This window comes from Arachis ipaensis, chromosome B05 (genome assembly GCF_000816755.2).
Source record: "Arachis ipaensis cultivar K30076 chromosome B05, Araip1.1, whole genome shotgun sequence".
NCBI classification, from domain to species: Eukaryota; Viridiplantae; Streptophyta; class Magnoliopsida; order Fabales; family Fabaceae; genus Arachis; species Arachis ipaensis.
Window position 1 is genome coordinate 57,771,811 of NC_029789.2, and position 22,400 is coordinate 57,794,210.

Consider the following 22,400-nt stretch of genomic DNA (forward strand, 5'->3'; position numbering starts at 1 on the left):
ATCCTTCATCACTTCCATTCCAATCCTTCATTGCAACGATGACCAGAGGAAATGGCGGCGATAGGATGGAGATTTGCAGGTGCCACGAGGAAATGCTTATGTCAAACCATACGAGCGCACTTTTGCTTAGAAACTATGGGAAATTCCTGTGTAAGGTGATTCAAAACTCAATTTCTAGTGCACTCGTTCAATGAATCTTTTCAAATGAAAAGGTTTAAGAGGAAATATTCATGGATCTGACGATGCATAATAAAATCGCAGGTTGAGAAAGACCGCGAGAGTGGAGGAATATTACGGAGGAGTGATCCTCGTTAATCCCAGCGACGGCAAACTTCGTTCTCTGTACGAAGACGCCGATTGGAGAAAAGAGTGGAAGAAATGAAGGATTTGGGTTAGAGATTGGAATGGTGGTAGTATGGAATAAAATTAAAATTGAAAATTAGGTTAAATTAGAAGATAATTTAAAATATATATATATATTTGCGTTCTAAACTTACGAATAAAAATGATAATTTATTCAATTATTAAACATTTAGGCTGCGTTTGTTTTTAGAGATAGGACAGAACATGACACTGAAACGGAGACAATAGGACGGAGACACTAAAAATTATCTTTTGTCTATTGTGTTTGGATACGATGGACAAGACACTAATGTAATGTCTAGTATTATGTTTGGATACACATGGACAAGACTAAAATATTATATGAAATGACTAAAATAGCCCTATGATTCCAAATTTTCTACATCAATACAAATTAATTTAATAAAAAATAAGAGTACGTAGGAGTACAGATGGAACTTGAAAAAAATATTTGAAGATGCAAAAAATTTTAATAAAAAATATATTAGTATTTATATTAAAATAAAATTTATAAATATAATTATGAGAGTTAGTTTCTAGAGAGAGAAGCTCTCACTTCTCTCTAGAATTAGGATTAGGTTTAGTGCAATAATCTTAGATCTAGGTTTTAATCTTTGCTTTCTTCCACTTCTACATCTCAATTCCTTGTAGTTACATTGATTCTTCTTCCATTCTTTTATTGCAATTTCCTTTATGTTGTTCTTGTATTTTGTTATAGATCTAGTATTGTTCCTTCTACTTTCTTCCAATTCAATAAGAGATAATTCATAATAATTGTTCTTCTTTGCTTTTCTATTGTTGATCTCTTGCCTTTGTAGTTGTAGATTCCTTTAATTCTTGTTATAAAAAACTGATTTTTCTTTAAATTATATAAAATCAATTACAATTTATAAATTATTTTTTAACATTTTAAAAGATCAATTTTACTTTTGCTAATATTTATCTTTTAAAAGTTTCAAGATTAATTATTTTTGTTATTATTTTTATTACAAATCAATTAATATAATATAAGATTAAAATGGTATTGAAGTAACACGATAAAAAGAAAAGAATTATCTACCTCCAATAAAAAATTCTAGTACCTGAAAAAAAAAGAGATAGAGGAAGAACAGGAAGAAAAAAATATCTCTGAACAACACAATAGGAAAAATAAAAAGGGATAATAATGGAAAAAAAGGAAAACAAAATTTATAAAATTGTCCGTGTCCACTCTTCCAAATCCAGTGTCCATCATTGTCCTTCGTGAAAGAGTAGACACAAAAATATAAAAAACTGTCTCGGAGACAATATGTCCACTGTCCATGTCTCTGCTTCCAAACACTTTTTAAACAAGTGTTGTCCATGTCTCCGTATCCTGCCCCCGAAAACAAACGCTACCTTAGATTACTGCTCATTTCTTTTAAAAATCAATTGAAGGATGCAAACTACTACCATCTACCATATTTGCCAAATTTATGAAACTACAAGTTAGGCAGATCCACTATTTTGCTCTTTAAATGGTTTTGCTAGCACCAAGGAACTTATGTTTAGAAGGCAACTTTAAATCTCCAAACCCAGGAGATTCTTATGATTTCAGAATTATTGAAAGGGCACCGAATTAATTTAACATGGTAGCATTTGCAGTAGAATTAGATACAAGCAAATGCTAAAAATAACGGTTAGTAATTCTGCTACTAAGGCTTCCAAAGCCTTGCAGCTTCTAGTCATTTTCCAGCACAAGGTCCTCAAAAAGAAGCAAATGCCAAAAATAAAGAAAAACTAAGTGAAAACAAAATAATCATTAAAAATGTAAATTGCATCCTTGGTATCTATCCTACCTAAATTGGACCTGTCCTTCAATTATTTTATAATACTTAGCTGAAAACTCACTGCTCAGTCTTCGCTAAGAAAGCCAGTTCCATCTTCCATAAACTGACGCCTCAAACACAATACAAAAATGAAGATTGCAGGAAGATAACCCTGGGTGACCCTACTATGGCCGAGAATTTTGCACCCCATCCACTAATATACATACTGGAACTCCCAGAGATGGATGCATATAATATTTGCCAATTTTCTTTAAACAATTGATTGGGGCATCAAAAGAAATGTGCCTGTCAAAAAGAGGGGGAAATTAGTTACAAATCAAGACGAAGCACAGCTATAATACTAGACATTAACTTCAAGAGTATCCATGTACCAAAAAAAATCCAAATTCACAGTCCCATTTAAAAATTTAATACCATCTCTAATAAGTTTAAAAACGTAACTTGGTCAAACTTACTGTCTCAGGATACGAGTTATCTCACTTTTTAAGCATATTCCACACTGTAATCAAGATTAAACAAAAGGTTCCGACGGCCTTCTGAACCTATTGGTATCTTCAGAGATCTTGCAATTGATCCCAATCTGTCATCACTTTCATAATCCATCTCTCGCATACATCGCCTTCTGGCCTTGCTTAGTGTCTCTTTTGATGGTTCAAACCCCGCAGCAATCTGCCAATCGAGTTAGCATATGTCAGCGATCTTTGCTGGAAAAAACATTTTAAAAAACTCAAAAAGCATATTAAGACCATTGCAGTTACCATATCATCAAGAACTGCCAAGGAAGATTTGACATCACGGTTAATCAGGTGGGCATCAACAAGGAGCGAATATGATTTTACATTGGGCTTAACACCCAAACTCAAGAGATGCTCGAACACCCTCATAGCCTCACTTGTCTGCCAAAAACCACAATACAATCCAAGTTATAATTTCGGACTTCGGTGCATCACACCCTGTTGTAGGAAATTAAGAATATAGCCAAACAGAAGATGAACATCCAAATCAGATAAAAACCAGGTACAACAATATCAGCATCATTTTCCATGAACCCACACACACCCATTAACAAAAGAAAAATATTTCAACTGTCGGTGACAAAATGCTTCAGCAGAAAAAACGGATGACACAGAGCAGCAATTTCGGCTGCAGAGACAACTTTATATCTCAAATATCATTGATTGTAAGTTTAACACAATTTGAAAAGAAAGAGGCAATAAAGGGAGACAGGAAGGCGATGCGGTTTGATAATTAATAAAAGATTTGTGTGATGGAACAGTCATCACCTTCTTGAGCTTCCCAAAAGCATAAATTAGCCCATTATATGAATGAATATTAGGGGTCAACCCAAAATCAGATCCAATTGCGTCAAAAGTCTGGTAGGCACGATCAAGGTCCCATATATTTGCACAACCTAAAATGATGCAGTTTAGGGCAGCAACAGATTTATAAGGATTCTCTGCACGGCTTAAATTCTCCAGTTGAAAAAAAACCTAAATGAAACAACATGATTAGATCAAACTGCAAATGAAAACCAAAAACTTAATAAAAAAGACAATTTGAAAGATATGCTATATTGATTAGCTAATATTGTTGATTCAATTCAATAGAAGGCAAGACATACAGTATCCAAAGTCTCAAAACCTTTCTTGGAGCATGCAACAACCAATGGATGTAAAGAAGTAAACGGGCAGAACAAGTCTTCGACTTCTTCAGTGGATTCTCCATATGCAGACTCATAATCATGTAAAGTAGCAAAAGCCTTTTGTAGGTTCCCCATGGATGCATGGGCATATATCTTTCCAAGATATGATTCTGGATTAGGAGCTTTATTTTTACGCAATGAGCGGATCAAAACTGCCCATGATGCTCCTAACAGCTCGGAATTATAAGTTCTACCTGCAGTCACAAGAGCTGCCACAACTAAACCTTCATCTACGGAAAGTAATAAGGCAGGTCTTGCACTTTCACCCTTCAACATCCACTTAGCCATAAATTGCAGGCCATAAAAAGCTAACTTGCTATTATCCTCTTGAACAGCAATTTCAACTATATAATTGCACATACTCCAGGAGGGACAAAGTGATTTGTTCTGATCTGTTGTCTGAAAAAATCAATTAGAAAACACAATAAACATTAAGTTACTAGAATATTACTATATCTTTGGCGAGTTGGGATCTCAGAGGGTAATAGAAGGAAAGGAATGGCTAGTGAGCAACTAATGCTTTCCCTCCCATCGCCTAAAGATCCCATTTTGGAAACAAACCGTAAAGGAAAAACTGAGGCAACAGCAAGATTAATCACTCACCCTGCACCTTTCAATTATTGTAACCAATAAATCAAGTCTGTGCTTTTTGACACAACTCTTCACACATTCCATAAATACGTTCATTGACAACACAGAACCAGATTTCAAACTTAAATCTATATGTTTGAATGCAGCATCAATCTGGTCAGACTGAAAGAGCATTCCAATGACCAAGTTATATGATTCAGCATCGGGGAGAGATTCATTGCCTGTCTGCAGCATCCTGATAATAACAAAGCAAATTTGTTCAATTTACGCACACAACAGTACTAAAAACTGTGTAGAAGGTAATGTTGACATTGGCTTGTCTCATTGGAATTTGGAAAGCATAATGCATTTATGCAGTGAGATGCAAAACTCCATCTTAGGTAGAAGCACCTATAATGACTTGACTTTTAAGGATGGGCTAAACACCCTAGACCAAATTGGCATACAACCTGTAGATCCACCCTCCAAAAAAGATGAGATTACTGTGTCAGTTGCTCTTTCTTACAAGATGAGATTGATAGAAGACCTAGACTTCAGTATCAGCTTGTTATCAGATACAAAACTCTCACTTTTAAAATTTGTCCCAACTCTTAAACAGTGGCTCTAACAAACCACGATCAGAAACACAAATGGAGCATCAGAAAACAATCAAGGCATCAATTAATGCACATCTAACACCAGTAGAACACAGCCTAAAGCAAATACTATTCAGGAAAAACTTTCATAAAAACAAAAGCTAAGCTTATTTTCTTTATAATTAATTCATTAAAATAGTTTTTCAGCACCTATGGTCTCGAAGTACCATACTCCACCTCAAAACATTTTAGCCAACAAAATGATTGAAGTATCAGATCATACATGAAATGTTACTACAATGTAAAGATGTGCCACACTACTGCATCAAAGCTACCAGACTAAACAACTCCAACAACTCAAGCCACCGTAACATTAAATGTTTGGTTTCATCAATTCCCATATCCCACAGGCTATTGTTTCAAATGTCATTTCTCCCATAATATATCCGCAGCATCAGAAGTAGTGCCAATAAGACAGGCCTTATTCTCCGTCTCCTTACAGTGATTTGACCTACTAAGTACCCACCCAAAATCACTAAACGGCCTCACAAATTCTTCACATTTATCATCAAGCACAACTATTCCACTTTCTATAATCATTGCATAGAAACTAAATTCAAAAAACGGAAGCCAAAGCCACAAATTGAAACACTAGGATCGAAAATACAAAAATTCTGTCCAAAATTAGTGAAATACAAAAATTGTCTATCTTTGTTGATCAAAGAGTTCACTTTTAACATTCTGAGTTCCGCATTTGCTTAACTGATTCGAAAAATTAATAGAAAAATTAATCGAAAATCAAATCAAATTGACAAAGTTGTTCGGGGATCTAACCGTTCGATGAGCTTCTCGGCAGCAACGGTTTCGTTGGCCTGATACATAGCCTTAAGGACAAGGTTAAACGACGCCGTATTAGGGACAATCTGGAATTCATCCATCTGTGCAAGTAGATCCAACAACTCGGCGGCAGAAGCCCCAAGCATGAGATTAGCCCTAAGGTAATGGTTAAACAGACCGACGTCGGGCTTGTTGGGCTTGCCGTTCTTGTCGAGAGACCTCACCCAGGCCTCGAACAGGGCCTTTACGTCGGCCCACTGCTGCGACGCCATCCAACTAGCGAAGAGGTTCATCAGCGAGGTCGCGTCGTGGGTGTTGGAGAGTGTTTGCATTTGGAACCCTTGTTGCTGGTTGGTGAACAAGTTCTGAGGGGTGATAGAGGAGGCAGTGAAGGAAGATGGTGGGATTGGGTTTCGCCAGTTTTCATTGTAGAGTGGGGATCCCGAGGCTGGGTTTGGAGGGAGGGAGGTGGTGGTGGTGGTGGTTGGATGGGTGGGTTCAGGGGTAGCGAGTTGGGGTTCTTGGAAGAGGGACGGGAAGGTGGAGATGGTTTTAATGAGAGTGGGTTTTGGGATGAAGGAGCGGGCTCTTGAGAGGATCGTCATTTGCGACGCCATTGATGATGAGGGAAGTGAAGCTCTGAGCTTTGAAGAGTGTTTTAGGGTTAACGCAAATGGTGGAGGAGGCTTCGTTGTTCGTTAGGGTTCGTTTGGGATGAGGGTTTAAGGGTGAAATTGTAAATGGAGGGTCCTTCTTTCTTTTTGGTTTTGGGTTTTATTTTTCTATCGCAGTTTATTGGGCGGATAAATTTGGGAAAGGGATGGCTTCGGCTCTTCGCTTGGTTTGTGTTCCTTTTGTATTTAGGCCCAGGAATGATGCAAGGTAATCGGTGGAAGAGAGATGTTTTGGGCCTGAATGAATAGCACTTGTTTTAACTACTATTTTCTAAGGGCCCTTAGTAGTGACCTCCTTGAAGCTCTCGTAGTGGGCCCCACTTTCTTTGTGGTGGATCAGTTTTGGGCAGTATTTGATAGGTTGTGGAGTAGGCTCAACCAAAAAAAATTTGGTGGGGTAGGGGTGAAGTTGTAACAAACAAGCTTCGTGTATGTGGCGAGGCATGTGATGTAGTGGCAAAGATGTTTGCCTCAAATGAAGCCACACTAGAATTGAATCCTAGTGGAGCTACTAGGTTAATGTGTGTATGTGTGTGGAATAACATAGAAATACAAATTTATAAAAATGTATTTGATTAACATATTCTCACTCTTTTTTTTTAATTCTTAATCTACTTTTTTTCTATCCTTTAATTTTCTCTTCCTCCACTGCCTCTCAATCTTTTACTTTCTTCGATGTTTCTTTTTCTTTCTTCTACTATTTTGCTCAATGTCTCTCCTTCTTTATCTATTACATTTGAAGGAAACATTAAAAATGTAAGTGATGAGATTAAAAAGGTAGTGTTTAAGAATAACAAGTTTGAAGGAGATGGAAAGGAATGCAGGAGTGGTTTGGGTTTAGAAAAGAGATATAAAGGTACAAGGATGGAAGACTGGTGGAGATTTATGGTAGCTGTAGAATGAGAGGTCATAAAGATCATATAGGAGGTTGGAATCTGATGGAGTGTGTGTTGTCACAACTAGCTAGGAGGAAGAAACCTAATGCAGGTTAGAGGAATTTTTATTTTCTAATTTAAAATGATATTTTTAGTATTTTATAAATGCCTCTGACCCTCTCCCTGTCATTCTTTATCCACTTCAACTCTCTCTCCTCAACAATGAATGAATCCTTTACCATATCTTTAAACCTTGCAACAGTTGCAAACCTCGTTCCTAACTCAAATCTACCCTCACCATGAGCATAGTCATCATCAAACTCTGGAAATTTGTAGTTGTTACCTTCATCCTCGGATGATATGGGTGTATGCAATTCCTCGGACTCGTACTCAAACATGATTTCTTCAACCTCTGTTAGGACTTCACTGACATAGAATCCACCTGCCACTACATTATCTGGCACCACTTCAGGCCCATCACCACCAACTCCTTGATCATTCGGCCCATCGGCCCCCTACAATCTACCTTCACCACCAGCCCCAGTTTTAGTGTGCCCACTATTTTCTCCTCTTGCATTCACCCTCGCACCATATTGCACCTTCTTCTTTCCAACCTTAGATTTTTTCTTTAACCCTGGTCTCTTTGCAACCGGCTTCATCGGAGTCACTACCTTCTTTCTTTCCTTCATTCCTCTTTTTCTCTTGCCACCAGCAGCCCCGCTATTACTGTCAGAATTAGTGTCATCACTCTCAAATCCAGCTGGTGAAGGCTTATACAAGATATCTTCGGTTCTCTCGTACCTGTCATCCGATGAAAAGGATGTCTTTAGTTCCTCTAATATTTTATCCACATCCACTGCGCCATCACCATTCTTGCTAGCATCATCTACAACCTCTGGAGCATCAACGGGGTGATCAAAGTATATGTGGAACTCAAGAGTCTGTTAGTTCTTCAATAAGTTCTCTCGCATTACATTGATCCCTGCATCCCCAGTTAACACGTTCAGCCTAGACTCAATATCAGCACTTGTTGGATCATACCAGTATACTGCCTTGTATAGCTAGTATCCCAAACCCTTATATAACGTTATAAGGTCTCTGAAATTCACAAAGTCTCGGTCCATCTCAGAAAACTTGATGCCAGGGCATCTTGGCTAGTTTTACTAGCCATTTTTTGTATGCTTTTGGGTGGTTTCATGCATTTTTCTAGGAAATGAGCAAGTATTTGGATGAAAATACATTCACACTATGATTCAAGCAAATATTGTGAATTTTGAATGATTTCATGAGAATTATGCATGAATTGAATGATAAAATGGATGATGCATGATCCCATGATTAAGAGCAAGACTTTGATGCACTTTGTTTGATTGATTTCAGGTAACAAGAAGCAGAGAAGAGCCACGTTAGTGGCTACGTTAGTACCACTAACTTGGCCACTAACGTGGAAGGAAGGAAAGTTGGAACGTTAGTGGGAACGCTAATGGCATCAACTTTGAAGAAGGAGCAGCGTTAGTGGCAAAAGTGAGTGCCAATAACGCTAGCGAAGGTGCAAGAAGACCCATGTTAGTCTCCACGTTAGTTACATTAACATGGGAACTAACGTGGAAGGAAAGGGAGATGCCAAAGTTAGTGGAAAAGGTGATCTCCACTAACGTTGGCGAAGCAAAAAGACCCACGTTAGCTTCCACGTTAACTACATTAATGTGGGAACTAACGTGGAAGGAAAGGGAGATGCCAAAGTTAGTGGAAAAGGTGATCTCCACTAACGTTGGCGAAGCAAAAAGATCCACGTTAGCTTCCATGTTAACTACATTAACGTGGTAGTTAACGTGGGCAAAAGTCTCACCCAGCAGCCTAACCATGCCTTTTTCAAACAAGAATAACTTGAGCCACAAAGCTCCAAATGAGGTGATTCCAGTGGCATTGGAAAGTAGGATTCCAGAGCTTTCCAAGCATATATGGCACTACATGATGGAAACTAAATTTGAGGGAGAAAACCTGCCCCGAAAGTGCAAAGATGAACATGGTATCAACCTGTAGTAAGGCCAGCTGACCTCTTCACCTTCCAAGAAGTATAACTCGAGTTTTAGAGCTCCAAATGATGCGCTTCCAAAAGCGTTGGAAAGTAGACATCCGGGGCTTACAACAATATATAATAGTATGGGGTGGACATTAAGTTGAGCTTCAGAAACTTGGAATTTTCAGCCCATGATCGCGGACGTTATTGGCACTCACCTTTGCCAATAATGCCAGCCACCATGCCAGCAACCCTGTCCCCTTCAAAGGAGTATAACTTGAGTTACAGAGGTCCAATTGAAGTGATTTTAGTTGCGTTAGAAAGCTGACATTCAGAGCTTTCCAACGATATATAATACTCTATAGTGGGCATGAAATTGGAGTACAAACCAGAGGCATCTTTTAAGTCCCAAAAACACCAACTAGGTAGCAAGTGTGACGTTAGCCACACTAACTTCAGCACAAACGCCACACTTGTAGCGTTAGTGTGGCTAACGTTAGCACTGACATTAGCACCTGGACCTCAACTTGATTCTCTTTCAAGGACCACCCAACCTCAAGGAAGCAAGCCCACAAGTGTCAACCAATCAAGGCCACAAGAAGCATCTAGAATAGGAATTTTCATTTAATTGTAAATTGCTTTTAATTTCATTTTGTAATTTAGGAGAGTCTATATAAGGGCCTTAGCTTTTACATTCAGAGGACGGAAATTCTAGAATGGGGGATTGGAGAGGGGTCTTCGGACTCTCTACCCTCACACACTTTTCCTTCTCTTTCTTTTCTTTGTACTTTTCATTCATGAATTTTGAAGTTTCAATTTTAGTTTTAATCTTCATCTTTACTTTTCTGCACTTTCTTTCTTTTCTATTTGGTTAGAGCAATGATCAACTAACCTCTTTCATTGGGTTAGGAAGTTCTGTTGTAATTTGATGGATCAATAATAGTTTTCATTTCTCTTCTTCTTTCTTTTCTCTTGATTTTACTAGAAAGCTTTCAATCTTCATCCAATTGGGTAGTTATCTTGGAAAAGAAGCTATTCATACTTGGATCTCTTCTGAACTTTGGAAGAGGTATGAAGAGATCATGCTAGAAATGCTATCTCATGTTGGACCAAATTGGGGTTGGATGGATATGGTGACTATAATTCTACCAACACTTGATTTGGGAATGCATGTGGTATAATCAGTGACCATACTTCATCTCTTCTCATGAGCAATTGACCAAGAAATTGGCTATTGATCAAGATTTGAGAGATTGAATTACCAATTCAATCACTTAAGATTGCCAAGGAGATCAATGAATACATTGATTGAGGAAGAGATGAGAATGAACTTGATCTGGAGGATTGCAATATCTCTTGATCCCAATGTTCATTTTATTTTTAGTTCTTACATTTACTTTTCTTGCCATTTTACTTTTCTGCACTTTATTGCTTTCTTTACTTTTATGCCATTTACAGTTCCTTGTTACTCATCATCCAAATCTGAATCATCTAACTAGGATAATCAATCAACTATTGATTGCTTAATCCGTTAATCTCTCTGGGATTCGACCTCACTCTTTTGTGAGTTATTACTTGACGACAATTCTGTATACTTGCCGAAGGGAAATTTGTTGAGAGACAAGTTTTCCGTGTGCATCAAGTTTATGGCGCTGTTGCCGGGGATTAATTGTGATTAACAAACTACCAATTCACAAGCCAACCCCGCCCAACCATTACAACCTACCCAACCTCCTTTAGATAAACTTGCTAGGATGGAACTCATCATTGAAGAACTCAGAAAAAGTAGAGAAGAGGAGAAACTCACTAGGATAGAACTCCTCCTTGAAGAAATAATAAAAACAAACGAAGAGGAGAAAATAGCAAAAAGAGACCATGAAGAAAAATTGAGACAGAATGCACAACTCTATTCTGAAGAACAATTTATTAAAGAGCTGAGATCACAAAGAGAGACCACTTCACTCTCTCCAAAAACAGAGGAGTTCATTCCAAGGTCAAGAATAAGGGAGGAAGTTAATCAAGGGAACCCACACTCCAATGAAACAGAGAGTTGCATAAAGGGTGAGTTCATTGAACCACCAATTCAAGAAGCTCTTGATGAAAAAGAAGCTCCAACCATAGTACATCACCCAAGTCCTGAAATCAAGGTGGTGAAGGCAATCAACATGAGCACTAAAAAGAGGATGGTGACCAAGAAAAGAAGGACAATATCCATGAAGAAGAAAAGGTCAACTAAAAGCCATCCCACCCCTACCCCAACAAGCAAGTTTACACAAGCTAACAACAGAAGAAAGCTTGCTGGGGAGAGGCACTCAAAACAAAGGGCATTAACTGGCTCCTCTTTCCTCTTGAGGTCATTCCTCTTAACAAACTGGAAGAAGAGGAAGAAAGCCATGAACAACATGTCAAGCTAATGACATTAAAAGAGCACTTGTTGGGAGGCAACCCAACCGTAGGTAATATTTTCTTTCCTTGCATAGTTTACTTTCAATAATTTGACATATGATTGCATTCTAAGTTTGGTGTTGCCATGCAATAAAATGATTTTCAATCTTCACTAGGTATTTGCATCATTCTAAAATGACAGTGTCACACTAAGTTTGGTGTTGCCACTTAACTTTCATGCAAAGTACCATGCCAATACCACTTATTAATGCAATCAAAATGTCTTTGTTTGTATCTCTTGTGCCTTATTGTATCCTTAATCTTACTTGCTGAAACACATGCATACTCACACTTCATTCTAAGACATTCATGATCCATCATAGACCCCATTACCACTGTTTTACTTGTTGCTTGAGTATAAGCAATCATTCTAAGTTTGGTGTGGGAAGGGGAAGAATAGGAGGAAAAGGGCAACAATAATGAAGATAAAATACAAGGTGGTAAAGTTCCTTTCTCCTCTTACTTATTTCCAGCACTTTAATTTGCATGATTGTCTTTTATTTTCTTTGTATGCATGTGTGATTACTCCTTATGAATAAGCATAATTTGATATTTGATTTAGAACATGTTGCTATGATATCATGATTATCATCTTGAATTTTACTTGCACCCAAAAATCTCTAAGAATGCAACAAGGAAATCATTCTTCTGAAAGGAAAATGTTGAAGAATTTTATAAATCTTGGGACAAGCAAAAGATTAAGAGGAGTGGAGGTTCTGATTGTATGATTGTGTATTGAGGTTGCATGTTTGTGAAAACTTGCATGGGAGCTCATAGACAAGAAATGAAGTTTAGAGAAGTATTATGGAATTTCTCAAACATCTATTGATCCAAGAAGCAGTAACAAAAGAAAACAAAAGAATAAGAAAAACAAAGAACAAGCCCAAGGCTCTGAGTATCAATAACTAGGAAGAAAAAGAAAGAAACAAGAACTCAAAGAGTTATTGTCTTAGTTACATGCTTGTGGTGGATTTGTGTCAAAGAGAGAGGCTTGAGCAAGTATATCCTATGCTTCAACACCTAATACCTTAGACCAACTGGTTTGGGAGTATTGATTGAAAGCTCATCTTAAAAAGCCGCTTTGAGACATGATATCTAGAGTCGAGGCTAAGATACAAAAAAAAGAAAAAGAAAAATGCTAGAAAATAAGTGCTGCTTCAAAGGTGACAATCTATAAAGAGGATTCCATAATATCATTTGAATGAAAGTCCTAAGATTTAAGACTTCCAAAATGTAAGGACTAATGAGCATTGGAATCCTTGCATAAGCATACAAATTAGAGTTCACTCCACTGCCACTTATTCACTTCACCCACTAAGGCATCATAAGCAATTCTTCAATACATTTCAATTAAGAGAATTCTTTGTGCATAAATTCTTTTCTTGCTTGGGGACAAGCAAGATTTAAGTTTGGTGTTGTGATGCCAGGGCATCTTGGCTAGTTTTACTAGCCATTTTTTGTATGCTTTAGGGTGGTTTCATGCATTTTTCTAGGAAATGAGCAAGTATTTGAATGAAAATGCATTCACGCCATGATTCAAGCAAACATTGTGAATTTTGAATGATTTCATGAGAATTATGCATGAATTGAATGATAAAATGGATGATGCATGATCCCATGATTAAGAGCAAGACTTTGATGCACTTTGTTTGATTGATTTCAGGTAACAAGAAGCAGAGAAGAGCCACGTTAGTGGCTACGTTAGTACCACTAACTTGGCCACTACCATGGAAGGAAGAAAAGTTGGAACGTTAGTGGGAACGTTAATGGCATCAACTTTGAAGAAGGAGCAGCGTTAGTGGCAAAAGTGAGTGCCAATAACGCTAAGAAGGTGCAAGAAGACCCACGTTAGTCTCCACGTTAGTTACATTAACGTGGGAACTAACGTGGAAGGAAAGGGAGATGCCAAAGTTAGTGGAAAAGGTGATCTCCACTAACGTTGGCGAAGCAAAAAAATCCACGTTAGCTTCCACGTTAACTACATCAACGTGGGAACTAACGTGGAAGGAAAGAGAGATGCCAAAGTTAGTGGAAAAGGTGATCTCCACTAATGTTGGCGAAGCAAAAAGACCCACATTAACTTCCACGTTAACTACATTAACGTGGTAGTTAACATGGGCAAAAGTCTCACCCAGCAGCCTGACTATGCCTTCTTCAAACAAGAATAACTTGAGCCACAAAGCTCCAAATGAGGTGATTCCAGTGGCATTGGAAAGTAGGATTCCAGAGCTTTCCAAGAATATATGGCACTACATGGTGGACACTAAATTTTAGGGAAAAAACCTGCCCCGAAAGTGCAAAGATGAACATGGTATCAACCTGTAGTAAGGCCAGCTGACCTCTTCACCTTCCAAGAAGTATAACTCGAGTTGTAGAGCTCCAAATGATGCGCTTCCAAAAGCGTTGAAAAGTAGACATCCAGGGCTTTCCAACAATATATAATAGTATGGGGTGAGCATTAAGTTGAGCTTCAGAAACTGGCAATTTTCAGCCCCTAATCGCGGACGTTATTGGCACTCACGTTTGCCAATAACGCCAGCCACCATGCTAGCAACCCTGTCCCCTTCAAAGGAGCATAACTTGAGTTACAGAGGTCTAATTGAGGTGATTCTAGTTGTGTTAGAAAGCTGACATTCAGAGCTTTCCAACGATATATAATACTCTATAGTGGGCGTAAAATTGGAGCACAAACCAGAGGCATCTTTTAAGCCTCAAAAACACCAACTGGGTAGCAAGTGTGACGTTAGCCACACTAACTTCAACACAAACGCAACACTTGTAGCGTTAGTGTGGCTAACGTTAGCACTGACATTAGCACCTGGACCTCAACTTGATTCTCTTTCAAGGACCACCCAACCTCAAGGAAGCAAGCCCACAAGTGTCAACCAATCAAGGCCACGAGAAGCATCTAGAATAGGAATTTTCATTTAATTGTAAATTGCTTTTAATTTCATTTTGTAATTTAGAAGAGCCTATATAAGGGCCTTAGCTTTTACATTCAGAGGATGGAAATTCTGGAATGGGGGATTGGAGAGGGGTCTTTGGACTCCCTCCCCTCACACACTTTTCCTTCTCTTTCTTTTCTTTGTACTTTTCATTCATGAATTTTGAAGTTTCAATTTTAGTTTTAATCTCCATCTTTACTTTTCTGCACTTTCTTTCTTTTCTATTTTGTTAGAGCAATGATCAACTAACCCCTTTCATTGGGTTAGGGAGCTCTGTTGTAATTTGATGGATCAATAATAGTTTTCATTTCTCTTCTTCTTTCTTTTCTCTTGATTTTACTAGAAAGCTTTCAATCTTCATCCAATTGGATAGTTATCTAGGAAAAGAAGCTATTTATACTTGGATCTCTTCTGAACCTTGGAAGAGGAATGAAGAGATCATGCTAGAAATGCTTTTTCATGTTGGACCAAATTGGGGTTGGATGGATATGGTGACTATAATTCTACCAACACCTAATTTGGGAATGCATGTGGTATAATCAGTGACCATACTTCATCTCTTCTCATGAGCAATTGACCAAGGAATTGGCTATTGATCAAGATTTGAGAGATTGAATTACCAATTCAATCACTTAAGATTGCCAAGGAGATCAATGAATGCATTGATTGAGGAAGAGATGAGAATGAACTTGATCCGGAGGATTGCAATATCTCTTGATCCCAATGTTCATTTTATTTTTAGTTCTTACATTTACTTTTCTTGCCATTTTACTTTTCTTCACTTTATTTTTTCTTTACTTTTATGCCATTTACAGTTCCTTGTTACTCATCATCCAAATCTGAATCGTCTAACTAGGATAATCAATCAACTATTGATTGCTTAATCCGTTAATCTCTGTGGGATTCGACCTCACTCTTTTGTGAGTTATTACTTGACGACAATTCGGTATACTTACCGAAGGAAAATTTGTTGAGAGACAAGTTTCCATGCTATCAAAACTTCTCTTCCTTACCATTTTGATAAACCAGGGCCATCACTTCCTCTCACGAGGTTGCCTCCATGGTGAAAAACTAGCACCACAAAAACATCAACCATCTGAAACTGACCAACGAACAACTATGTGTCAGTATTAGGATAGATTCAAAATTTATGAATAAAACCCCGTTGCCCTAACCCAATCCCTCCTACTAGTCCTACACACGACGTTCTAAAAACAATTTTTTCACCTCACTATACCACTGTTACACATACTGTCAACACACACACATGATTACTCCACCCTTAGTACACACATCAATAACAGAAACTTCATCGATAAGCAAGGCGATCATACCGTATCACGAAGACAACAGTAACGACCTCAACAAAGACCTTCTTTGTTGCCTCCGACAGTAACTTCACCCCCACACCGATTGCTCTTCTATGTCTGTAATTTTTTAAGGGAGAAACAGGGAGGAGGGAATTTGACCGTTGCTCTTCTTAGGGTTTTCAGTAATTCAGAAACTCATACATGGGTGTTATGGGTATTGCATATGGGAATTAAGGTGTGTTTCGAGGGGTGGGAGAAAAATGGCGACGTTCTGTTGCCTAGGGACTAATACATCCTCTTTTAGAAAGCACAGCCCACGTGTCAGCCCGTAACGGCCACATCAGCGCCAGGGGATCCACGTCAGCATTTTCATTCAGGGCCAACGGAGTGACTTTAACGGAGGGGTATATTTGTCTATATTTCGGAGGGGTCAAGGACATGAATGTATTTTTCATTCGTCAGGGACGAAAGTGTCCGTGAAAAAAAAGGCCAGGGACCTATTTGTCCTTTACTCTAATTTTTACGTCGTTGTAATCGTCCAAATTCCCCACTAACCACATTTAAAATTGAAACAAAAGAAAGTTCTCTAAATCTTTGAAACAAAATTGGGAGTTTCAAGTTCAAGTCGTATCTGAAGAAGACAATGTTATCTTTATATTATCTCAAATTGATGAATTTTAATGATTAACAAATCTAATATAATTTTATTAAAAGCTATATGATGTTTTCTCAAGTATGAAATTTATTCAAAAATTTTTGATGATTAACAAATCTAATATAATTTTATTAAAAGCTATATGATGTTTTCTCAAGTGGGAAATTTACTTAGGAATTTTTCTTAAGTAGTGTAGGCAAATTTGATTTTTTTAACCTAAGAATGACCATATACTAAAAAATATAATCTCAAAAGCTATATTGAGTAAACAAAATTACCTCAAAAGTATTTAAGCTATGATAAATCCCTATTTTATGATTCATCTTGTGCTCAATTAAGTGTTTTTATCAATTCTTCACCCACTTATTCATATGAATTGCATGATTTTTACAACTCCTTCCTTATTATGTGATATATGTGAAAACATGTTTCCTTTGCCTTAAAAATATTAATTTTAATTATCCTTTATTACCATTTGATGCCGTGATCTGTGTGTTAAGTAATTTCAGACTTCATAGGGTAGGAATGGCTTAGAGGACAGAAAGGAAACATGCAAAAATGGAAGGAATGCACAAAATGGAGTTTTGAAGAAAATGGCAGCGATGCGCACGCATGGACGACGCGGACGCGTGCCTAGTGCAAAACGCAAGCGACGCGTACGCATGACTGACGCGTACGCGTGGCAAGGAAAATCTCTAAATGACACGCACGCGTGACGGACGTCACGCGCAGAAAAATTCAGAAAACGCCCTCAGCGATTTCTGGGCTGTTTCTGACCCAATTTTTGGCCCAGAAAACTCATATTAGAGGCTATAAAGTGGGGGAATCAATCAATTCATAGGAACATTCATAATTCACAATTTTAAATTTTAGATGTAGTTTTTAGAGGGAGAGGCTCTCTCTCCTCTCTCTTAGGATTTAGAATTAGGATTTCTCTTAGCTTATGGTTATTTCTTCATTCCAGGTTCAATGTTCTTTACTTTATGTTCTCTTCTACTTTTAATTATTCTATTACTTTAGTTGATTACTTGATGTTGCCAATTTGGTTTATGGATTCCTATGTTTAATTTTATTTTCTATTTAATATAATTTGAGGTATTTCACATTTATGATTGCTTTCTTTTATTTATGATATAAATAATTTGGATTTTTCCCCTTTTAGCTTTGGTTGAGTAATTGGTGACACTTGAGTTGTCAAACTCAGCTGTTGATTGAAAATTGAAATTCTTGCTGGTTGATTTGGATCCCTCTAAAGCTAGTCTTTCCATAGGAGTTGACTAGGATTTGAGGAATCAAATTAATTAGTCCACTTGACTTTCCTTTATTTAGTAAGGGTTAACTAAGTGGGAGCAATAACAATTCTCATCACACCTGATAAGGATAACTAAGATGGAATTTCCAGTTCTCATACCTTGCCAAGAGTTTTTCTAGTAATTAATTTACTTTATTGCTAATTTATTCTCCTTGTTCCCTATTTCAAAAACCCAAAAATATACCATTTTCCATAACCAATAATAAATCATACCTCCCTGCAATTCCTTGAGAAGATGACCCGAGGTTTAAATACTTCGGTTATAAATTTTATTGGGTTTTGTTACTTGTGACAACCAAACTTTTGTACGAAAGGATTCTTTGTTGGTTTAGAAACTATACTTGCAACGAGAATTTATCTGTGAATTTCTTTACCAACAGAATCTAATCGTCAAGCTACCTCAAAAATAATATAGCACACCATAAAAACATGTTGTCTCATTCCAGCTACAAAATTGTTGAATGTACGGAACTATTTATAATATCTTTATTTTTAGCATGTCATGCTGCAGTCACAAGTGTTAATTATCCGGAGTTACCATCTGATCAACCTATGAAACTCTGTATATGTTTATATAATTTATATATAATATGAGCATGTCGTACTGATGTAAAGATTAATGTCGGTTTAGAATTTTTTAATAGAATTTCATTGCAAACATAGTCCAAATCAACAATTAACTCTAAATCAAAGTTTAATTTGTTTGTCACAACACAAAACAATAAAAACCGAGAGTATTAAACCTCGGGTAGTCTCTCAAAGGAATTGCAGTAAGATGTGCGTATCATTGGCTAGGAGAGAAAAGGGGGTTGTGATAGCAATTGGCTAGAATTTAAATAACAAGAAAGCAAATAGCAATTAACTAATAAAGGAAAAGGAACAAAATTATGAAATCTTAAAAATATAAAAATATCAAATTGCATTAAATGGAATCAAAATTAACAAGAGTTCATGAACATAAAAGCAACAAAATAAATGAAATTAACAAGTAAACTAAGAGAATTAAGATGCTAAAACAAGAAATTGTGGTTGAAACTAAATCAAAGCAAGTTTAAAACCTAAATCTATGGAGAGAAATAAACATAAAACCCTAAATTCTAGAGAGAAGAGAGAGCTTCTCTCTCTAGAAATCTAACTTAAAACATAACAAAAACCTATATTAATTGTTCTCCTCTCCATCTTTCTTGAGTTTGGCTTGAAATACTTCAGAAATGAGTTGGATTAGGTCCAAGAAAGCCCTGAAATCGCAACTCATGTGTTCACTTACGTATGAATTTGCAAATTTCCAAAATGTGCGTACGTATGAGGCATGCGGACACGCAGCTTGACATTCATGCGTACTGTTAAAAGATAATTAGGATCAATCAGGATCAATTAGCATTATTTAGCATATCTGAATATTTATTATAGTATATTACGTCTTTATTATTTCGATTCTCTTAATACCTATAAATATCCTTCTATATTGTATCATTCCAGACAACTTAAATACACTCAATAATACACAAATCCTTTCTCCAGTTTAGTCTCTTGTTTCTAAGATGGTATCAGAGCCATGGTAATATATTGTTTTGCTTTTGGTGAAATCACCGTATTTTTCACACTTTTCCTCTATTCCATTTTTCCTTACTTTTTATCACTCCTTTGATACTTTTTCACCGCACTGACTAGCCTGTTCTCTCTGTCTTGTGTTTTTTTCCGAGTCGAAGATCAAACACCATTATTGATTACCTATTCTCATGAAGAAATCATATAGTTTTTGCTCTCTTTTGGTAGTTCCATCTGCGTTCTCTCGTGGCAGTTCCGTCTGTGTTTCGTTTGTGCTTTCTTAAGGCTGTTCTGTCTGTATTTCTTTGTGGCAGTTCCGTCTGCGCTTCCTTCAAATAAGCAGTAGTTCTGTCTGCGCTTACTTCAGACAAGTGGCAGTTCCGTCTGTGCTTCCTTCCAACAAGCGGCAGTTCCGTCTGTGCTTCCTTCAGACAAGCGGCAGTTCCATCTGCGCTTCTGATGAGCGGAGAATTTATACGCTTTTTGGCATTGTTTTTAGTATGTTTTTAGTAGGATCTAGTTACTTTTAGGGAGGTTTTCATTAGTTTTTATGTTAAATTCACATTTCTGGACTTTACTATGAGTTTGTGTGTTTTTCTGTGATTTCAGGTATTTTCTAGCTGAAATTGAGGGACTTGAGCAAAAATCAGATTTAGAGGTTGAAGAAGGACTGTTGATGCTATTGGATTCTGACCTCCCTGCACTCAAAGTGGATTTTCTGGAGCTACAAAACTCAAAATGGCGCGCTTCCAATTGCGTTGGAAAGTAGACATCCAGGGCTTTCCAGCAATTTATAATAGTCCATACTTTGGCCGAGTTTAGATGACGCAAAAGGGCGTTGAACGCCAGTTCTACGCTGCAGTCTGGAGTTAAACGCCAAAAACATGTCACGAACCATAGTTGAATGCCAAAAACACGTTACAACTTAGCGTTCAACTCCAGAAAGAGCCTCTACACATGTAAACTTCAAGCTCAGCCCAAACACACACCAAGTGGGCCCCAGAAGTGGATTTATGCATCAATTACTTACTTCTGTAAACCCTAGTAACTAGTTTAGTATAAATAGGACTTTTTACTATTGTATTTACATCTTCGGATCATCTTATGATTTTTAGTTCATCTTTGGATCATATTGATCACGTTTAGGGGCTGGCCATTCGGCCATGCCTGAACCTTTCACTTATGTATTTTCAAACGGTAGAGTTTTTGCAATCCATAGATTAAGGTGTGGAGCTCTGCTGTTCCTCATGAATTAATACAAAGTACTACTGTTTTTCTATTCAATTCAACTTATTCCGCTTCCAAGATATTCATTCGCACTTCAATATGAATGTGATGAACGTGACAATCATCATCATTCCCCTACGAACGCGTGCCTGACAACCACTTCCGTTCCACCTTAGATTGAATGAATATCTCTTGGATCTCTGAATCAGAATCTTCGTGGTATAAGCTAGATTGATGGCGGCATTCATGAGAGTCCGAAAAGTCTAAACCTTGTCTGTGGTATTTCGAGTAGGACTCTGGGATTGAATGACTGTGACGAACTTCAAACTCGCGAGTGCTGGGCATAGTGACAGACGCAAAAGGAGGGTGAATCCTATTCCAGTATGATCGAGAACCTCCAGATGATTAGCATGCAGTGACAGCGCATCTGGCTGGCGTTTAACGCCAGAAATATGCTGCATCTAGGCGTTGAACGCCCAGAACAAGCATCAATTCGGCGTTTAAACGTCAGAATTGCATGCAAGGGTATTTTACATGCCTAATTGGTGCAGGGATGCAAATCATTGACACCACAGGATCTGTGGACCCCACAGGATCAACTCAGCATCTGTGGACCCCACAGGATCCCCACCTACCACCACTCATTCTCTTCCCTCTTCTCAATGTTCATCCTCTCTTCCCAATAAACACTCTTCCCCAAAACTCTTCACCAATCACCTCGCCAAGAAGAAGGTGATCCCCGAGGTCCCTTTCAAGCTCAAGAGAAATGAGTATCCGGAGATCCGACATGAAATCCAAAGAAGAGGTTGGGAAGTTCTAACAAACCACATCCAACAAGTCGGCATCCTAATGGTTCAAGAGTTCTATGCCAATGCATGGATCACTAAGAACCATGATCAAAATAAGAACCCGAATCCAAAGAATTATATTACAATGGTTCGGGGGAAATACTTAGATTTTAGTCCGGAAAATGTGAGATTGGTGTTCAACTTGCCAATGATGGAAGAGAACGCACACCCCTACACAAGGAGAGTCAACTTTGATCAAAGGTTGGACCAAGTCCTCATGGACATATGTTTGGAAGGAGCTCAATGGAAGATTGACTCCAAAGGCAAGCCAGTTCAACTAAGAAGATTGGACCTCAAGCCTGTGGCTAGAGGATGGTTAGAGTTCATCCAACGCTCCATCATCCCCACTAGCAACCGATCTGAAGTTACTGTGGATCGGGCCATCATGATTCATAGCATCATGATTGGAGAGGAAGTAGAAGTTCATGAAGTCATCTCCCTTGAACTCTACAAAATAGCCGAAAAGCCCTCTCCCTGGGCAAGGCTAGCTTTTTCTCATCTTATTTGCCATCTATGTTACTCAGTTGGAGCTTTCATAGAAGGAGACATTCCCATTGAGGAAGAGAAGCCCATCACTAAGAAAAGGATGGAGCAAGCAAGAGAGCCCATTCATGGATCTCAAGAGATGCATGAAGCTCATCACCATGAGATTCCGGAGATGCCTC

At 37.8% G+C, this 22,400-nt stretch overlaps 1 protein-coding gene and 1 long non-coding RNA gene across 5 annotated transcripts; one reads left to right on the forward strand and one right to left on the reverse strand.

Moving 5' to 3' along the window:
- LOC110272072 lies at positions 71–19,228 on the forward strand. Its single transcript, XR_002362998.1, has 3 exons — positions 71–155; positions 262–369; positions 19,216–19,228. It is a non-coding gene; the product is annotated as an uncharacterized LOC110272072 (long non-coding RNA).
- On the reverse strand, positions 1,934–6,670 carry LOC107643641 (pentatricopeptide repeat-containing protein At1g26460, mitochondrial). Of its 4 annotated transcripts, none has more exons than XM_016347343.2 (7): positions 5,874–6,665; positions 4,477–4,699; positions 3,793–4,272; positions 3,455–3,661; positions 2,930–3,067; positions 2,627–2,840; positions 1,934–2,456 (listed from the first exon to the last, which is right to left on the reverse strand). In XM_016347343.2, exons 1-6 carry the CDS (start codon positions 6,491–6,493, stop codon positions 2,655–2,657), a joined length of 1,854 nt encoding a protein of 617 aa, XP_016202829.1. In that variant the 5' UTR covers positions 6,494–6,665; the 3' UTR covers positions 1,934–2,456; positions 2,627–2,654. The 4 variants fall into 4 exon arrangements, with proteins under 4 accessions (XP_016202829.1, XP_016202831.1, XP_016202830.1 ...); XM_016347345.2 differs by having other exon boundaries at positions 2,652–2,840; positions 5,874–6,493; XM_016347344.2 differs by having other exon boundaries at positions 2,613–2,840; positions 5,874–6,493.

What these genes read in the sequence shown, in the direction of transcription:
- LOC107643641 (XM_016347343.2), bottom strand. Translation starts at nt 6,493, where the DNA reads ATGGCGTCGCAAATGACGATCCTCTCAAGAGCCCGCTCCTTCATCCCA. An exon ending in GTTTTGAGACTTTGGATACT is followed by an intron (nt 3,662 to 3,792) that starts GTATGTCTTGCC and finishes TGTTTCATTTAG; the next exon opens with GTTTTTTTTCAACTGGAGAA. An exon ending in CTTTTGGGAAGCTCAAGAAG is followed by an intron (nt 3,068 to 3,454) that starts GTGATGACTGTT and finishes GGTTTTTGGCAG; the next exon opens with ACAAGTGAGGCTATGAGGGT.